Here is a 17,932-nt window from a genome sequence, read left to right as displayed (position 1 = left end):
CGACAGCAACGGCCAGAGCGACGGCTTCCGACGACGACGACGGTATATCCGGCACGACGTCGGGATCCCACTGCGAGTTGTCACTTTGTATGGGGAATGGATGAGCCCTTAGCTGATCGATGTGTCTGGTTACCTCGCAGTCCAGTTGTGGTACATAAATTTGGTACATAACTTTTCCCAACTGTTTTTCTACGATACCTTCGATCCAAGTGATTTTTTTATTATTATTTGTGTATTTAGTTAGCCATACGTTATCATTAATTTTAAAATTCGGTCTCTGAACTCCTTTATAATATTTAGCCTGTAAGGACTGACGTTGTTCCACATGTTCAATGAGGTCTGAGGACGTAGGAGACGGCGCGAACGGATTAATCAAGTCTAACCTCGATCGTAACTCTCGGCCGTATACTAACTCGGCGGGTGATTTACCTGTGGTACTGTTTTTGGAGTTCCTGTAGTCAAATAAAAATTTACATATTTTCCCCTGTAAAAGTTTATTATTCTGACTGCTTAAAATAATTCCCTTAAGGCCCTTTTTTACTATCTTGACAAAAGATTCTGCTTGGCCGTTACTCAAGGCATGATAAACAGGTGATAACATATGTTTTATACCGTTAACGGCGCAGAATAAACTAAAGTCGTGAGAAGTAAAAGAAGTGCCATTGTCGCTCACCAAGGTGTGAGGTACGCCAAATCGTGACATGAAGTCACATAGCCGCTCAATAACCGCTTTTGATCCGTATGACGAAAACATATTGTAACATTCCACCCATTTGCTATACGCGTCAACAACAATTAGGTAAACTTTATTATTGAACGGGCCCAAGAAATCAATATGAAGTCGATAAAATGGGTGCGGGGGCACCGGCCAGCTCGCTAGCGGCGCGTGTGGCGGCGCGCCGCGCAGTGGGCGCACACAGCGCACGCGCCCGCCAGCCCCTCCAGCGCGGCGTCCAGGCCAGGGAACCATAATCGCTTTCGCGCCTCGGCTTTCATTTTCACTATACCGAAGTGAGAGCTGTGTAATTCTTTACAAATACCATCCCTTAATAATGAAGGAATGACAACCTTATGCCCTCGCATTAGACATCCATTCTCATAGGATAACTGCGAACGACAATAATAATATGGTTTTATTTCTTTATCATTTATCTTCCTAGGCCACCCATTCATAACATAGTGCTTGACCGTGCTAAGTACCTTATCACGATCGGTTTCGCGCTGCAGGTCGGCTAACGTACGGGCAAGCTACCCTCAACTACAAAATTTACGTAAGCGGTTCTTATCTCACATTCCTCAGTCTCGGGCAGCCCCGCCTCCCCTGCTTCCCCCGCCCCTGCCGCCGTCCGCGATGGAAGGCACGCTCGCGATAGAAAATCAGCACTATTTTGTTTACTACTTATATATTCAATGGTATAATTATAGGCTGATAAAAATATCGCATAGCGTTGCAGTCTGTTAGCGGATATTTCGGGGATGCCTTTATGAGGACCGAATATTGTGAGTAGTGGAAAACTGCATGACAAGATTTTTGAAGCAGATACAAGACGCCGTCAGCGCTGGAAAACCACAAAAACGCGTACAAAATTTGCCCAAAGATTTCACCCCTTCATTTCAGCTTTGGTTATGAAATCATTCTGTAAACTACATCCAATAAAGAAACCTCCTAGCAAACGGTATCTAACTAAGTGGCTTAGTCAACTGGATTACCACGACACTGAATTCCTCCTAAACGTGTTAAAATAATTAAATATTTATATATTACATTCACATCACATATGTTAAATTTTTTATACATTTAAAAAAAAAAAAAATTAAGAAGTATAATTATCCTCTTATTATAAACTTTTTAGTATGCATTTTTACACACTAACACACACGCGCACACACACACACACACACGCACGCACGCACGCACGCACGCACGCACGCACGCACGCACGCACGCACGCACGCACGCACGCACGCACGCACGCACGCACGCACGCACGCACGCACGCACGCACGCACGCACGCACGCACGCACGCACGCACGCACGCACGCACGCACGCACGCACGCACGCACGCACGCACACACGCACACACACACACACACACACACACACACACACACACACACACACACACATACAAACAAACACTCGCTCACACGCAGCAACATATATGTTAAAGTATGCACAGCTATCTGTAAGTTTCAAAGTAACTCTCTATACAATTTGTACCAATATATACCTAGATTAAGAAACTAGTATAACGAAACTGGGTCCTGTAACACAGGGTTTCCTAGCTCAGGACACAGGGTCGTGATTTATTGTATACTCAAATTTGCACAATAAACTTTTTTCATTTTCATTTTTTTCAGTGGCTTGTGGTCCGTTCGCAACACAAATGGAATTGACCGACCATATAAGTACTGGTGGAAACGCCTAATGCCAAAAATGATAGCGGTAGCTTCCATCTGAATTTGCGCATACTTTTTTTCTGCTGACGTAAGCGTTCGGGAAGCGTAAGATATTGGCCTTTCCACTCCGTCGGGACCCAATTGTGAAAGAATGGACCCCAAGCCCACAGGTGACGCGTCTACCGTCAAAATTAAGGTGGCTTTAGGATCAAAATGGGCTAAAGTACTATCAGCGGAAAGGATAGTTTTTACCTTATTAAACGCGTTATCATGGATAGAAGTCCAGTCCCATTTTGCAGTCTTTTTTAATAAATCGTATAATGGGCTTAAAATTGAAGATGCCGACGGTACGAAATTGCGGTAATAATTGGCTAGACCTAAGAAAGATTGTAGTTGTGCTACGTTCAAGGGTTTAGGCGCCTCTAGAATAGCCTTAACCTTATCCGGTGACTTCCGCACCCCGTGTTTATCTATGACGTGACCTAGATAAGTAACTTCGTCCTTGAAAAAATCGCACTTGCTCATTTGTACAGTTAACTGTGCGTCTTGTAATCGCTGCAACACCGCGGTTAGCCTTTTTTTATGTTGAGTTTTATTCGTGCCCGTAATTAAAATGTCATCTAATAAAAAAATGATTCCGTCTATTCCTGCAAGTACACATTCCATGGCGCGCTGGAATATAGCTGGTGCACAAGCCAACCCAAAAACTAACCTAGTATATTTAAATAACCCCCGGTGTGTATTAATACATGTCAGATCTTGCGATTTTTTCCCAAGGACGAATTGATTATACGCCATAGATAAGTCTATCTTACTAAATTGGACGCCTCCGTGTAGTTTAGATAACAAATCGTTAACAGATGGTAAAGGATATTGATCTATTAATAACTGTTTATTAATAGTGACGGAGTAGTCGGCACATAACCTTAGGCTACCATTTTTCTTCAAAACTGGTACTATCGGTGACGCATAGTCCGAGTGTTGAACGGGTTCTAAAATACCTAACCCAATTAACCTATCTAACTCTTTATCTATCTTTTCCTTTAAAGCATAAGGCACCTGTCTAGCTTTGAAGAAGATGGGTTTAGCGTCTGGTTTTAGATGCAAATCGACGGTATACTTATTAAATTTCCCTAGATTTCCCGAAAAAACCTGCGGGAAATTTAAAGACAACTCTTTAATAATGTCTTGGTCACAATGGTGTGCGGGCGGCGCGGGCACGGCGCTCACGGCGTGCACGGCACGGTTCGCCCGCACCAGCTCCAAGTCAAATGCGCGAATAAAATTCCTGCCAAGTATCGGTGGGCCCCCATTCTTAACCACATATATGGATATCAAATGGGTTTCCTCGTTATACGAAATAGGTACAGTAATGACACCTGTCGTTATAATATCATGACCCGTATAATTAAATAACTTTTTAGTTGTGTTCGACAATGGCAATTCTTTAAAATGAGAATTATAAAAACTTTCGGTTATAACGCTTACTGCTGCCCCACTGTCTATTTCGAACTCCAAAAACAGCTCACCGACTTGGACCCGCTCCGTCATGGGCTTTCCCTTCACGCACCTAATGTTATAAAATTGCTTACCGTCGTCTCCTTCGTCCTCATACCCTTCCTCCACGAATTTCACTGTGTCCTTGAACGTGCACATCTTACGTAAATGTCCTTTCCTATTACATTTTTTGCACTTATAGTTTTTGTAGCCGCATTGATTAGACTTATGATTGGTGAACCCGCACACATTGCACTTCTCTTTTTTGGAGATGTTGAACACGGAGTCCGGGCCCCCTGCCGCCGCGTCAGCGCCGGCGCCCGTTGCGCTCGCCCCCGGAGCCTGCGCGGCGGTGGCGCGGCGTGCGCACCGTACGCTCTCTGCCAAGTCGATAGCCTTGGCCAGGGTCAGCTCCAGTTGATCCTGTGCGAACAGCTTATCCTTTTCGCGTCCCGCTGCCATGCCCATGATAAATTTATCCAGCAAGGCTTCTTCCAAATTCTTAAACCCGCAATGTGCCGCCAATCCTCTAATCCTGGCTGCCCACTGAGTGTGACTTTCACCTGGCCGTTGCGTTGCCGAATAGAAGGTAGACTTCTCCGCGAAACCGAGTCGCTTTGGAGTGAAATGGTCGTCGAGAATTTTAATTATTTTTGCATACTCCAATTCTTCCACCTTACTGGGCAATGCCAGGTCACTAGCTAACTTAAACGACGATTCGCTTAATGCACTTAATAAGATCGCTCTTCGCTTGACCGCGGACTTATCGGTAGCCTCATTTATGTCGTTGGCAATAAACCATTGACTTAGCCGAGATTTGTAGCTGATCCAGTCCTGCGAAGTGTGATCAAAGGTCGAAAGAACGCCAAACGTTGCTCGTGCTCCCGTGGCCATAATTATTTTTTAAACGCGAGTCCGAACGTCGCCACGTGTTATATCTGCGCTAGGGGTGCTACGGGAGGGTGCACGACCAACAAACAAGCGAGCTAGTTTAACACTGGTTTATTCTCATGCATACAAAACAGGTTACAAATACAGCGGCGCGCACGCACACATGTATACATATCTAACATTTACCAATGTTTCTTACAATACAATACAAAACAAATACTACTTTCACATCACATATTCGAAATGGCTTTTTTCTCCCCGCTAGGAGGGATCAAAGTGGCACTTTTCTTTTCTGCTAGGGGGGATTAAAGTGGCACTTTTATGTTCTGACATGTTTTTTTTTTCTTTTTTGTATACATTTTTTTTAGGTTAAATAATATATTGGAACATAACAATTTCCTCATAGGTGATGTGAAAAACAGTATGTGTCACATGGTAGCAAAATTATTTCCACCTTGGGCGGTAACACTTGAATCCCTCACTACGCTCAGGATTCTATTTTAGAATCCTTCGCTTCGTGTAGGATTCAATGTACGCCCTTGCCATAAATATGTAATTTTACTCCCTTGTGACACAATCTACTATTATTGCACACCTCAAAAAAAAACTATTCAGAAAGAAAACAGCAACAGAGGTAGAGGTAAACAACAGACGGTCTTATGGCTCAAAAGCGATCTCTTCCAGAGCCTTTAGTAAAAGTTACGACAGTAACTTCCAGTTTAGTAGATATTTGCTATTTTTATAATTACCACGCTTTATTCAAGGCAAGGCTTCACTTTAAATAGGGTATTTCGTAGCAGAAACTTTGAACAACGGAATTAGCCTCAGCAGTTCCAGTCCGTAACCGTAAGTACATTATATTATTTACTCGTGACACCTACATGCTTAAAATCTGTCTGATTATTATAGCCCACGTTGTACAGGGTTCGATATAAGTACTTAGTAATTCAGCTCACAATGCCGCCTACGCATGTCAGCCCGTCAGCTCACCACACGCATGAAACATATTTTCACAGAATTAACGTTTTATAGGTATATTTCAGCATATTTTTGGATATACATATAAAGAGTAGAGATGGGCCGAATACGGAATTTACTAAATACGAGTATTCGGCCGAATGTTCGGTTCAGATCTTACCGAACCGAATATTCGGTTCATCTGTAGGTATCATTCTAATAAACCACTTGGAAACGCTTCGATTACATTAGCAGCTAAAGATAAATCGTTTCCCAGGCAATTTCCAAGAAACAAACAGGTCATAAAAAGGCAAGGGACTCACAAATATTCGAATATTCGGCACTTTAACCGAATAATTCGGCCGAATACGAACATTGGAAAATTTGCCGAATAATTTCCGAATATTTGTTCCATCTCAATAAAGAGTGTGACTGTTGTAAAAGGGTTTACGGATGTAGTGCATAATTAATTGATTTCCATCAGATTTTCTCGGAAACCTTCGTATTTGTCATGCTACTTCAGTCAACCTCGGTAATTTTTGTACTGAGATTTACTGTAATAGCAAGACTCGTTCGTACGTTCCCGATGGAAAACAATTATTCACTACATCTGTAACTTTGCGAGAACCCATAATAATGTGATACTTATTTAAATGATTTCAAAAAGTTTGTCCCCAAGTTGGAGTTTCAGTAAGCTCAAGGCTCGCGTTGAAAGGGGTTGCCGTCAAGGGTTATAACAGTTACTAAGCGAAAGTGTTTACAATAATCTGCATGCTCTTGCTCTCTTAACAATAATGTAAAGAGGGGGCTAACGTTATAATAAATGGCAAACCCCATAAAAATGACACGGAAACTAAACTATTAGTATATTGCAAGGGCAGACTTCAACCAAAACCTTAAAAGGTTAATGATGGATCCATAGAACAAAACGGCTAAGTGCGAGTCGGATATGAAGGGTATGATACGAAGGGTTCCGTACCATTACGCAAAAATGGCAAAAAAACAAGTTTGTTGTATGGGAGCCCCACTTAAGTATTTATTTTATTCTGTTTTTAGTATTTGTTGTTATACCGGCAAAAGAAATACATCTGTGAAAATTACAACTGTCTAGCTATCACGCTTCATGAGATACAGCCTGCTGACAGACAGACGGACAGCGGAGTCTTAGCAATAGGGTCCCCTTTTTACCCTTTGGGTACGGAACCCTAAAAATTAAAACAAAGGGGCAATTGTGTAACAATATTTTGTCATATTACTATCCAGGGAAGAAAATGAGAATTACGTTTGTTTTGTATGGTGAAGCGGTCGTCAGTGAATATGCAAGCTCAATAATGTGTGCGATAAAGAGAGAAATAGATAGCGGTAGCCATTTTCACCGGCAATTCATTAGGAAGCGTCGATTAACGTCCACCACGGCTGATAGCGTGATGGCTGATTTATGACGTCAGCTTTTATAACGTTTGGTTCAGGTAACGGTGTTAGTATGAGGTCATTATCATTACCACGTGTAAGCTTAGTCGTTTACACGTATCTTCTGAAGGTGTAGGTATCTAAACCAAATGTGGTATTTTCTATAAAAAGGGACCTTATTGTCGATGGCGCTTAAGCCATTATTAACGATACTCCGATATAAATACAATGCCGCGCGACGCTGTGCGGCGTAAGCGACATCGACAATAAGGTCCCTTTTTGTTGCGAACGCAACCTTTTATGTGTATAATGCAGTAGCAAAACGCAGCCGTCGGGCTCGCTTACTATGCGGAGGCTTATTTAAATGCACCAATAGGAGCGCTCCACATAAACTGTATCGCGGCCAATTAGAGGCACCAAAATTTAGACTACCATTTTAACATTCAAAATTAGCTTAACCGCTTTCGCATCAGCCTCCATACTATTACCACCACTTCTACACCTTTAACCGTTTTGACCACATCTTTACCCTTACCCAACTCATCGAAAAGCATATTGAATATAGAAAAACATTATACATAGCATTCATTGACTATTCAAAGGCGTTTGACACTATACACCACAAGCCGTTATGGGAAGCGCTAGAAGAGCAAGGAGTACAAACAACATACATTAATATATTAAAAGAAATCTACAGAAATAGCAAGGCGGCTGTCAAATTGGATAAAAAAGGAGAACCATTTAATATCCACAGAGGAGTAAAACAGGGAGACCCTATATCACCAAATTTATTTACAGCCCTTCTGGAATCAATATTTCGCAAGTTAGACTGGGACACAAAAGGGATCAAAATCAACGGTGAATACCTAAGCAATCTGCGTTTTGCTGATGATATAGTTCTGACTGCAAATAGTCATGAGGATTTGGTTTACATGCTTAATACATTAGAAAAAGAAAGCAAATTGTGTGGATTGCAGATGAATAGACAAAAAACCTTTGCCATGACAAACAGTGCTAAAATACCTATTATAACAGAATCAAGCCAAATAGAGTATGTGGACCAATATATATATTTAGGAAAAATAATATCATTTACTCAGCTAACATCTAATGAAGTCGACCGAAGGATAAAACTAGCATGGAGTAAGTACTGGTCCTTAAAAACAATATTTAAGTCACAACTCCCCATACACTTAAAAAAGAAAGCCATGGACTCAATAGTACTCCCAACACTACTATATGGTTGCCAAACTTGGACACTTACCAAAGACATCATACAAAAGATAAATGTTTTCCAGAGAGCTACAGAGAGAAGTATGCTTAATATTAAAAAACGTGACAGAAGAAGAAACTGTGATATTAGGAAAATAACGAAAGTAACAGATGCAGCCGAACTTGCATGTAGACTGAAATGGAGATGGGCAGGCCACATAGTAAGAACAACCGACAATAGATGGAGCGAGAAGATTCTACATTGGTATCCACTTGAAGACAAGCGTGCAGCCCACCGGCCAAAGCAAAGATGGGTTAATGATATTACCAAAGTGGCTGAACATGCTTGGACCCGTAAGGCTAAAGACAGGACACACTGGAAGGAGCTGGAGGAGGCCTTTGCCCGACACTGGGTACCTCAATAAAAATAAATATATAAATTAATTCATTAAAATGTAAATTGTAACGTAACTATGTAAATGAGAAATAAAGGCTTTATTATTATTATTATTATTATTAACCGTTTACGTCAACTGTACCTTGTAAAGCAACCAGCACCTATATGATTACACGTTTACTACAAATCGAAGTCTTTTTTTTTTCATAGAAAATGCCCCAAATTAAGTCATAGTGGGACTGCATATCAACTAGATAACGTGTCCATTAAGAAAGTGAAAAACGTTCCTAGTTATTATTTCACAAAGAGCAAAATATTTTCAAAACGAAACAAATCCGAAAATAGTCCTTAAAACATAGGATACATCTCATTCGAGACAGTCCTCCAATATTGAGCACCTCTAAGTTTTTATTAAGAATAATATGGTGTCAAAAGAATGCGAAAAGATTTACCGTCCTCGTGACCGTCTTATTATTTGATTCGATAAGTTCAGGAGGGTCGACGAAGACGTTTTCGAGATTTACGGGCCAATTCGAACGCGCACTTACATTAGAATGATATCTGAATCATATTATTTAGTTATCGTGCGTCTCACCCGCGCCAATACATGTACGTACAAGTACGAGAGAAATGGACGATATTGAATGGCATCAATTTGCTATAAATATATGTTCGAATTGGCCTGTTCGATTAGGTACTTTTGAGAAATGTTGAGGACTCCTGTGAAGTTGGCGGCAAAGCGAATTTATAGGTTTACGCAAGTATAAAAATTTTAATAGAGATATTGAGTTTCTGCATTCTACCATAACATCAATTTGAAATGTTTAGGAAATAAGTTAAAATTACACTGTCACTTTTACGAGAACTTTGTTCACTCACCTACCTAACATTAATTACGTATTACAATACCAGAAATTCTTCAAAATATCAAAATACAACTTTTCCATGGAATAGCTGTACTGAGAGCACAGAATAAGTAATAGTATTATCATACAGAACGGCCACGCACCGCCCCGCCCCGATTCTAATGACCTCGCCCCGCGACAGCAGATTGACGGCCGTTTGCCGGCCACTCAGTACTATATTTAAGCAACTTACTCACACTATGATATATTTTATCTACTACTTGCCCCTGTCAGTCGAACACTTTTTTTTATTTTATTTTTTAAATTATTTGTTTTCTTTTTTTTTTGCTTTTATCTTTATTTATAATTAACATGTAACACTAACATAGCCTTTTAAGTTTGTACTACAACTAACATTTTTTATGGACACAATGTCTGAAATGAACAATTTTTAATTTTTTAATTTTTTAATAGACAGTAGACAAGATGGCGCTGGTCGCTGCTGCAAAGGCTGCGTTCAGCTTATGGTTGGGCCGTGTCGTACGGCTGCGATCGTGACCCAAAATGGTCCCGCCGGAAGATCAGCGCTGACCTTCGGTTCAGCATTATGCTGAGGCGAGACCATTTCGTGGTAAACTTCAACTCCTACCTATTTTATAAGTTTCTATAGCTTTAGTATACTTTTGTATGTAATTTTAGTTTTAAGTTTATCATGAATAAAACATTTGAATTTGAATTTGATTTTTTTTTATGACGCATGACGCGTGTACAGACGTGCCATTCACACATATAAACACAAGTGATTTTTGATGTATAGCGTGTCCGCCCTGTGATAAGAGTAAAATTTCGCCGACTTTACCACAGGCAATGTAAGCAATAAAGCGAAATTCTTGAAGTGGGTTTATTCAAGTAATTTATTAGCAGTATATAACGGCAAGTTTGGCATTCCTGTGGCGACCTTTAGACCGCCCCTGTAATATTTGTGACGTTTTCAATCAAAAAGTACCACATTGTCGCTTAACATAAAGACGAAATTGGATTGTATCTTTATACGAATAACCTGTCAGAGCGTCCTAATGGCAAGCGACAGTGTGGTACCTTTTGATTGAAAACGACACATTTGTCCAGATGGGCGTCAACCTACAGTGTATAGCTGATGCCTATGATAATTTTGGCGGTAAATTTATCGACTTAATTCCGGTCGTTTTACAGAAAGAATAAAAAGAGTCACATTTATTACATGATCCTTTTACTCATAATGCTATTAGTTAATTTATAATAAGTGTTACTTTTTATCCCTAAACTTATTATGTTGTCATTTAAGTTTGCATTATTGATAAAAAACTTGAAGTAAATTCTATATACACGACACTTTTTCGAAAGTCGCATCTAGCATCCTAGTTTTCTAGCTGTTTTATCAAACGAGGTTTAGTGCAGTAAAATCACATCAGAATTTCAGACTTGAACAGTAAAATCGCTCCTGTGTAGGGTAAACTATCCTATTATCGGAAACCCATCAAAGGTTGGTACTTTAAACCTTATTTCAAGGCAGCGGCGGTGAATTATCGACCTACTCGTATAAAATACCTACAAAACATTTTTCAGTGGCAATCCTTGGGTAGATTACCATATTTATGCAAGAATTCAATTCTCGTCTAAATTTTTTTTTTTTTTGGGTTGCAAGATTTTAATATATTGTTATTTAATTATATTATTAGTAGTTACAAGTTATAACACAGATTTTATCGTCTAAATTATTTTAATATCCCTAGTGTATTGTGTATCGTCTACTCTACAGGCTTAGTTTAATCACGCTATCTACAAGTGATTTGTTTTTTTTATACCACGTCGGTGGCAAACAAGCATACGGCCAGCCTGATGGTATGCAGTCACCGTAACCTATGGACGCCTGCAACTCGAGATGTTCCATGCGCGTTGCCGACCCTTTAAAAACCAGTACACTCCTTTTTTGAAGAACCCCATACTGTAGCCTCTCGAGAAAACCTCGGCAGGGCAGCTCACTCCACAGCCGGACCCTCCGCGGGAGGAAATTCCTCTTAAACCGCACAGTGCGCGACCATTTAGGTTCTAGGGTGTCAATTTCGGTCTCGTTAGAGCCAAACCCCCCCGCCGCCTACAAGTTATCTGCTTTGCCCGAAGGTTGCTGGTAGAGCATGCCTTGTAGCATTAAGTCCGCCTTTTGTACATTTGTATTTTCTTTTGTGCAATAAAGATTAAATAAATAAATAAATAAATAAATAAAAAAGGAATTAAAAGTGTGACCTGTTTCCTATTCGGATTCATAAAGATTTTGAGTCTTGTTCAATTATGTCGTTCGTATTTTAGGGTATTCTTTGCGTTCACTGTGCAACACTGTGAAAATATTTAAAAAATAAACTGTCGCTCTGTCATACAGTTGACAGAGCTAGTGTGTTAGAAACCTACTATTAGTTCACATCCCCTTTCGTGACTCGTTTATTCTCGCACTTTATTTAAGTACCTTTAGTACATTATAAAAATCAGTGTTGTGTACCGGAGGACGCCGAACTCATCCGTGGAGTGGAAATCTGAGGTCTAAGGCTGGTTTTAGTGTCACGCGGACCGTCCGCGCGGATCGCTCCGCGCCGCCAAATTGTATGAGAAAGTTGTCCGCGCGGACCACTCTAAAACGCTCCCTGAACTTAATACATATCGGTATCGGTCCGGCGCGGAGCGATCCGCGCGGACGGTCCGCGTGACACTAAAACCAGCCTAAGTTGGGCGACTACAGGTAACGATTTTACGCTTACTCTAGCTTGCGACTGAAAGCCAGAATGGCCTGTTGCCCACTGCCATCGGTCTACAACGGTGACCAACGATTTGGTTCCCACAGTTTCCGGATCTAAGGTAACTTCGCCTACACTTATTATACACTTTAGTTTAACTTCATAATTTTATTCCAACTGATCCCAACTTTCTTGCACAACCGGCCCTAAATTTCACTTCCTCTTTCGCCCCTTTTCTCGCTAATACAGTATTTTGGTCCTTCGAACCGGATGTGGACTTTACTGTTTGTAAGTCTAATGCTCTTTTCTAAAATTGCTTTTTTATTATGTTTAAGACGTGAGTTGGGAAATTTGCTCGTAAGTGAGTTGTTTACCTTTAATTTTCAAAGTTCAGCTTTATAGTAAACAGTTAGAAGCGTAACGTAAATACAGTAGCAGAAGAACCTCGATAACACGAATCTCAAGGAAAACTTCAGAATGAAGTTTTGCTTTCGTCTTATACAGGGTTTTATTTGCAAAAGTTTTTATAACTCCTTATTTAAGTAATACTTAATACACTATAAAAGTAGAAGTTCACCTTTAGAGTCTTATAAGCTCTATAATTTCGTCTTTGTACGATTGTTTTGTTTATGTTTCTTGCTGTGTTATTTTGTACAATACATTTTTACTACGTTTTGTATGATACAGGAGGCAAACGAGCAGACGAATCGCCTGATGGTAAACAATAACAGTAGCCCGTGGACACCGGGCCGTGTTGCATAATAAACTACAACTAATATTACAAGCGGAACTCCTTTTCTAATAAGTGGAATACTATACCACAGGTATCGCAAGTTGCCGAAATTTAAGATGGGAGTACGCTGCTTTCTTGAAGGTTTGAAGGATACGACCGTCCGGGAATACCGCATTCCACAGTTTAGTTCTAGGCAGAAAATTTCTAGACAACCGCACAGTTGAGGACTGCCAACTATGTAAGTGGTGAAGATAGAAATTTCGCATAAAGCGATGACGGTAAGAAGCGGCGTCATGAACATATTTCAATGAAAACCGTTATAGAAACCCGCAGTTTTAGCTGCAGGCTCGCCTACGAAGTGTCACAAACGTATTGAAATCGATTGGCATATTGTAGCTATGATTATATGAAGGCACACTCCCCTGTTTTGCCGCGGGCTATAAGCCACCGAACTGACGCCCGTTACGCCTAGAACATGACTTCAGAATGTCATATTGTGAAGTCAAATGATGACAAAGGTATTGGCTAAGTCGTATACCCTAAAGGCATTATATTTGGGCTACAACTATTACTAAAGGCTGATCTACATGTTTTATGTATGCAGCATAGGTTTAGCTTATTGCGTAGATGCGCAATTGCGCATGTAGGTACCTCCATGCTGTATTGTATGAAATTATATGTAAGAGATATGTCATTGCGTTGCGCGTCTGAAACTTAATGCGTTTAACGTTGGGCGCTGCCTTCCATACGTGTCACTAGACTTATATTGACCGGGATATCATCATCATATACTTAAGAGTAAGCCTCTTGTCGGTGGAGCAATTTCCATGTTTCGCGGTCCTCTGCCTTCTCTTTGACAGCCTGATACGACACGACCTTGAGTTTTTCCTTTATTTGATGCATGTACGCTCTCCTTGGTCTTCCCTCCTTCCTCTTTGCTTCAACTTTCCCTACTATGATGTTTTTGATAAATGAAATTTGACCGGGATATAGACCGTGATTACCTTTTGTATTCAAATCATTTCATGTCTTTTGTATTCGTGAATCATTCAAAACTCTAATTCCATACGTGTGTTTTTTAACAGCTTGGGGCATCATGGAAAAAATTTTTTTAAGATAGAGAAAAACGGTCTAGTCCCTAGCAAATTTTTTGTGGTAACATTTTTAGATATGGTAAAAATTCTATTTAGTATATGGTTATTTGTCCTTATGAAAACGTAGGGCCTGGGGTTGTACATAAACTACTTTATTTTTGGAAATATACTCCCTTGGTCACAGTGGAGCCGCAGGCACAGCGTGTTTGTAATAAATGAGTCAATTCCGTAAGTGATTGAGATGACTTTCCCTGAATCTCATCGTGTATCGCACATCTACGTGATCTGATTGCAAATTGGTCTGCCTGATTGATCTCACGGAGTCTATTGACGAGTAACATGAGTAATCTCGAACAACCTATTACTATGTTAATGGACAATTGTATTGGTTTGACACTGGGACGAAATCCCTACTAATATTATGTGAAAGTAATTGTTTGTTACCTATTCACGTTTAAACCGCTTAAGCGATTAAGATGAAGGCCCGGGAAAGGACAAGATAGTTTTTATCAATCCTCATCATTCATTCCACGCAGACGAAGTCGCGGGCAGAAATTAGTATTGCATAAAGCTCTATGTAACGTAGTAAACAGTAAACAAGTGGGTAGAAAATACCCAAGCTTAATACCACCTATGTTTTGCTACATACGGCAGCTTGTTTTGATATATTTCACTTCGATTTTCTAAGCATAACATAACAATGAGGGTTTTAATAATAAAGAACTTTTATCATATTATCGATCGAGACTATTGCAGGGCAATGGTGGAAAATCCATAGTGATAAAATATTTATAGACGTAAAAAGTGGTGGCCCGGCGGTAAGGAGGTGCGACTTTCAATCAGACGGTCGCGGGTTCAATTCAAACCCCGGCTCGTACCAATGTTTTTTTTTTTCGAATTTATATGTACGAAATATGAGTTGAATTTACCAGTCGCTTTTCGGTGTAGGAAAACATCGTGAAAACCAGACCCAGACCCAATAAGGCCTAAAGGCTCCGTCACACACGCGCGTTTTGAGGGCGGAGAGTGAGCGGAACGCGATGAGAGCGCTCCCGTCGCGCCGGCGTCCGCTCACGCTCCGCCCTCAAAACGCGCGTGTGTGACGGAGCCTTAATTTACCCTAAGCTGAGGGTTGGAAGGTGTGATTAAATGACAAGCGGACAGCAGCCTCGCATGAGCCATGGCAAGACAGCCGGGACAACGCGAGGAAAATGAGTTACATGTAATAATGTACAGTCAGCTGAACCCAATTTTAGTCAGCGTTAGCGACTTTTGACGTGCGTTTTCGCGTTTAATTACTTAGATTTTCTTTTCGCGGCAGGTCCTCAGTTTACATTGGATCAGCTGATTAACAAACAGCTATTGCAGGCTCAAAGTTCGCTGGACGTTACAGATTATACTATAGCTTCCTGGAGTTGTGTAGCTGTGTACCGTTCTATTAGCCGGGTCCACACAGAGCGAGAATACGCGCGAGGCAATTTCCTCGCGCACAAAATGGCCAGTGTAGACGTGCCTCGGCCGAGGCGGCGCGGGCGAGGCACGTCTAAAAATGTTGATACAACACGCGCGCCTCGGCCGAGGCACGTCTACACTGGCCGTTTTGTGCGCGAGGAAATTGCCTCGCGCGTATGTTCGCTATATTAGCCTGTAGGTAGGTACTCACTCTTATTAGCTTACGTATGTAAATATATCCTGTTTTGTGTAGATACCTAAGTAAGCTTTGCTAAGTAAAGTTACACCTACTGGGTAGGCAATTAGTCGGTACTATTTATGGTAAGACATTCGTTTACTGTAAGGTAGGTGACATAGCTGCCTATGCCTACCTATGACGAGTACGTACAATATTTATTACCTAGTTAAAATTGAGTTTAGTTTTGTTTGATTTGTAAAGTAGGCTAAGGTCGATATGTAATATTTTTCATTAATTGCGGAACTGGTCGTGTTTTATTTAGGTATGTACTATATGATGTATAGAAATTCACACAGTTTCTAATGCTTGTTAAATGGGCCAAGTTTTCCAAAGGGTAAAAACGGGACACTATTACTAAGACTCCGCTGGCCGTCTGTTTTTCACCAGGCTGTATCTCATGAACCGTGATAGCTAGACAGTTCAAATTTCCACAGATGATGTATTTCTGATGTTGCCGCTATAACAAATACTAAAAACAGAATAAAATAAATATTTAAGTGGAGCTCCCATACAACAAACGTGATGTTTTTGCCGTTTTTTGCGTAACGGTACGGAACCTTTCGTGCGCGAGTCCGACTCGCACTTGGCCAGTTTTAGTAGGTGATATTATTAGAAATGTTAGTGAATGAATTATATGTCCCTAAATCTTGAATGCATTGGATTATTAGAAATTGTACCTAGTCAATTAACGAAGTGAAATTCATCGTAAAGGAAATAGGAAGAAAATGAATAGGTGTATATTCGTCAAATGCATTGCGAAATATCACGCAATATTAACGCGCATCTAATCGTACAAAAGATGTTTGTTGTTTATAAGAATTACATAGAAGCATATTAGGCGACACTTCATTACAGTATAACAATGGATTGCAATATGTCACAGTTTAATGGCATTTTCAAGGTGAAACCTCGTCATTACGCTTCAATTAACAGGTACACTAGAAAACAGCGCTAGCTGTGATTTAGTAGAATAGAAGATGGCCAGTGGCCAGTCAGCCAGTGATTTACATGGCAACGAGTGGGGGGGCCGCGGCACCGGCTCGGAGCGCGACCAAAACAAACAGCGCGCCGGCGACCCGCCGCGCGACCAGATTCACCACCAGGCGATCGATAAAAACAATGAAAATAGACGCGCCACCTCACTCCACACCTAACACCACCCCTCATATCTCTACATTAAACTTGTTATCGCGAATTTAGGTTAAAACACCATTAAAAATGTGATGTTAATCTAAATAAACACCGTAAATTCCCCTCAAAATATTGTACAAACTAAGGTTACTTCTTAGACGATTCTTATTAGACGTTAAAATAACTTTATAAGAATAATTATTATGGATAAGTAATGCTGGGGTATCCTAGGTACTTACCAGGTGCAGGACGGTGTTCACCAGCTCCCTGTTGGTCACTTGTCCGACTTCAATCAGCCCGATAAGAACTGCAAATTTCAGGCTATCGTTCGTCGTCATCCTGACGACTTCCTCAGGTCTTTTAATATCACTGAACGGCGGTGATTTTAAGTCCGCCATGGTTTATTAGGTCACTTTTCACTGTTACACAATTTAATAATCCACTTAACACCAAATATTCAAGAAAACATTATTAAATCGGCTCACATGATAACACACGAAAGTCGCATTCTGCCATTTTGGAATTATTCAGTGTTGCCAGAGCAAGGTTTCCCGTGACCCATTCAAGGGAATTAATGAACCCTCACTTTTGGGGTAAACCGGGCAAATAGGGGATTTAATAAAAGTTAAAGAAACGGATCTAGTTTCAAAATGTTTAAGAACTTGCAATTTTGCAATCATATAGATATGTAATAAATATGATATGATATGATATAATTTTCATTTATTTTATAATAATTACATTGCAGTATAAGAATTAATGTTATGAATGTTATGATCGTTATGTTTACCTTATAATATTATATATCCTTTGTTTAAATGTTTTTTTCACCCAGGTACAGTACTTTTAGGTACAGTAGGTAACTTAAAAAAAACATTATTCAAAATTAGAGTTTTGAATGATTCACG

General features: G+C 40.3%; 2 protein-coding genes across 2 annotated transcripts in view; both read right to left on the bottom strand.

The window, feature by feature from the left end:
• Nucleotides 1-17,560, bottom strand: part of LOC134747409 (neurobeachin-like) — a 951,208-nt gene extending 933,648 nt beyond the window's left edge. Inside the window, exon 1 of the mRNA XM_063682033.1 lies at nt 17,264-17,560. Within this exon, the coding sequence (XP_063538103.1) occupies nt 17,264-17,422 (159 nt within the window). The 5' untranslated portion in view covers nt 17,423-17,560. The remainder of the gene's footprint in view (nt 1-17,263) is intronic.
• Nucleotides 1-17,932, bottom strand: part of LOC134747026 (uncharacterized) — a 426,043-nt gene that overhangs the window by 185,444 nt on the left and 222,667 nt on the right. The gene's annotated exons all lie outside the window — the stretch shown is intronic.

This window comes from Cydia strobilella, chromosome 14 (assembly GCF_947568885.1).
Source record: "Cydia strobilella chromosome 14, ilCydStro3.1, whole genome shotgun sequence".
NCBI classification, from domain to species: Eukaryota; Metazoa; Arthropoda; class Insecta; order Lepidoptera; family Tortricidae; genus Cydia; species Cydia strobilella.
Note: the sequence above shows the minus strand (reverse complement) of the source record. Positions and strands in the feature narration are given on the sequence as shown.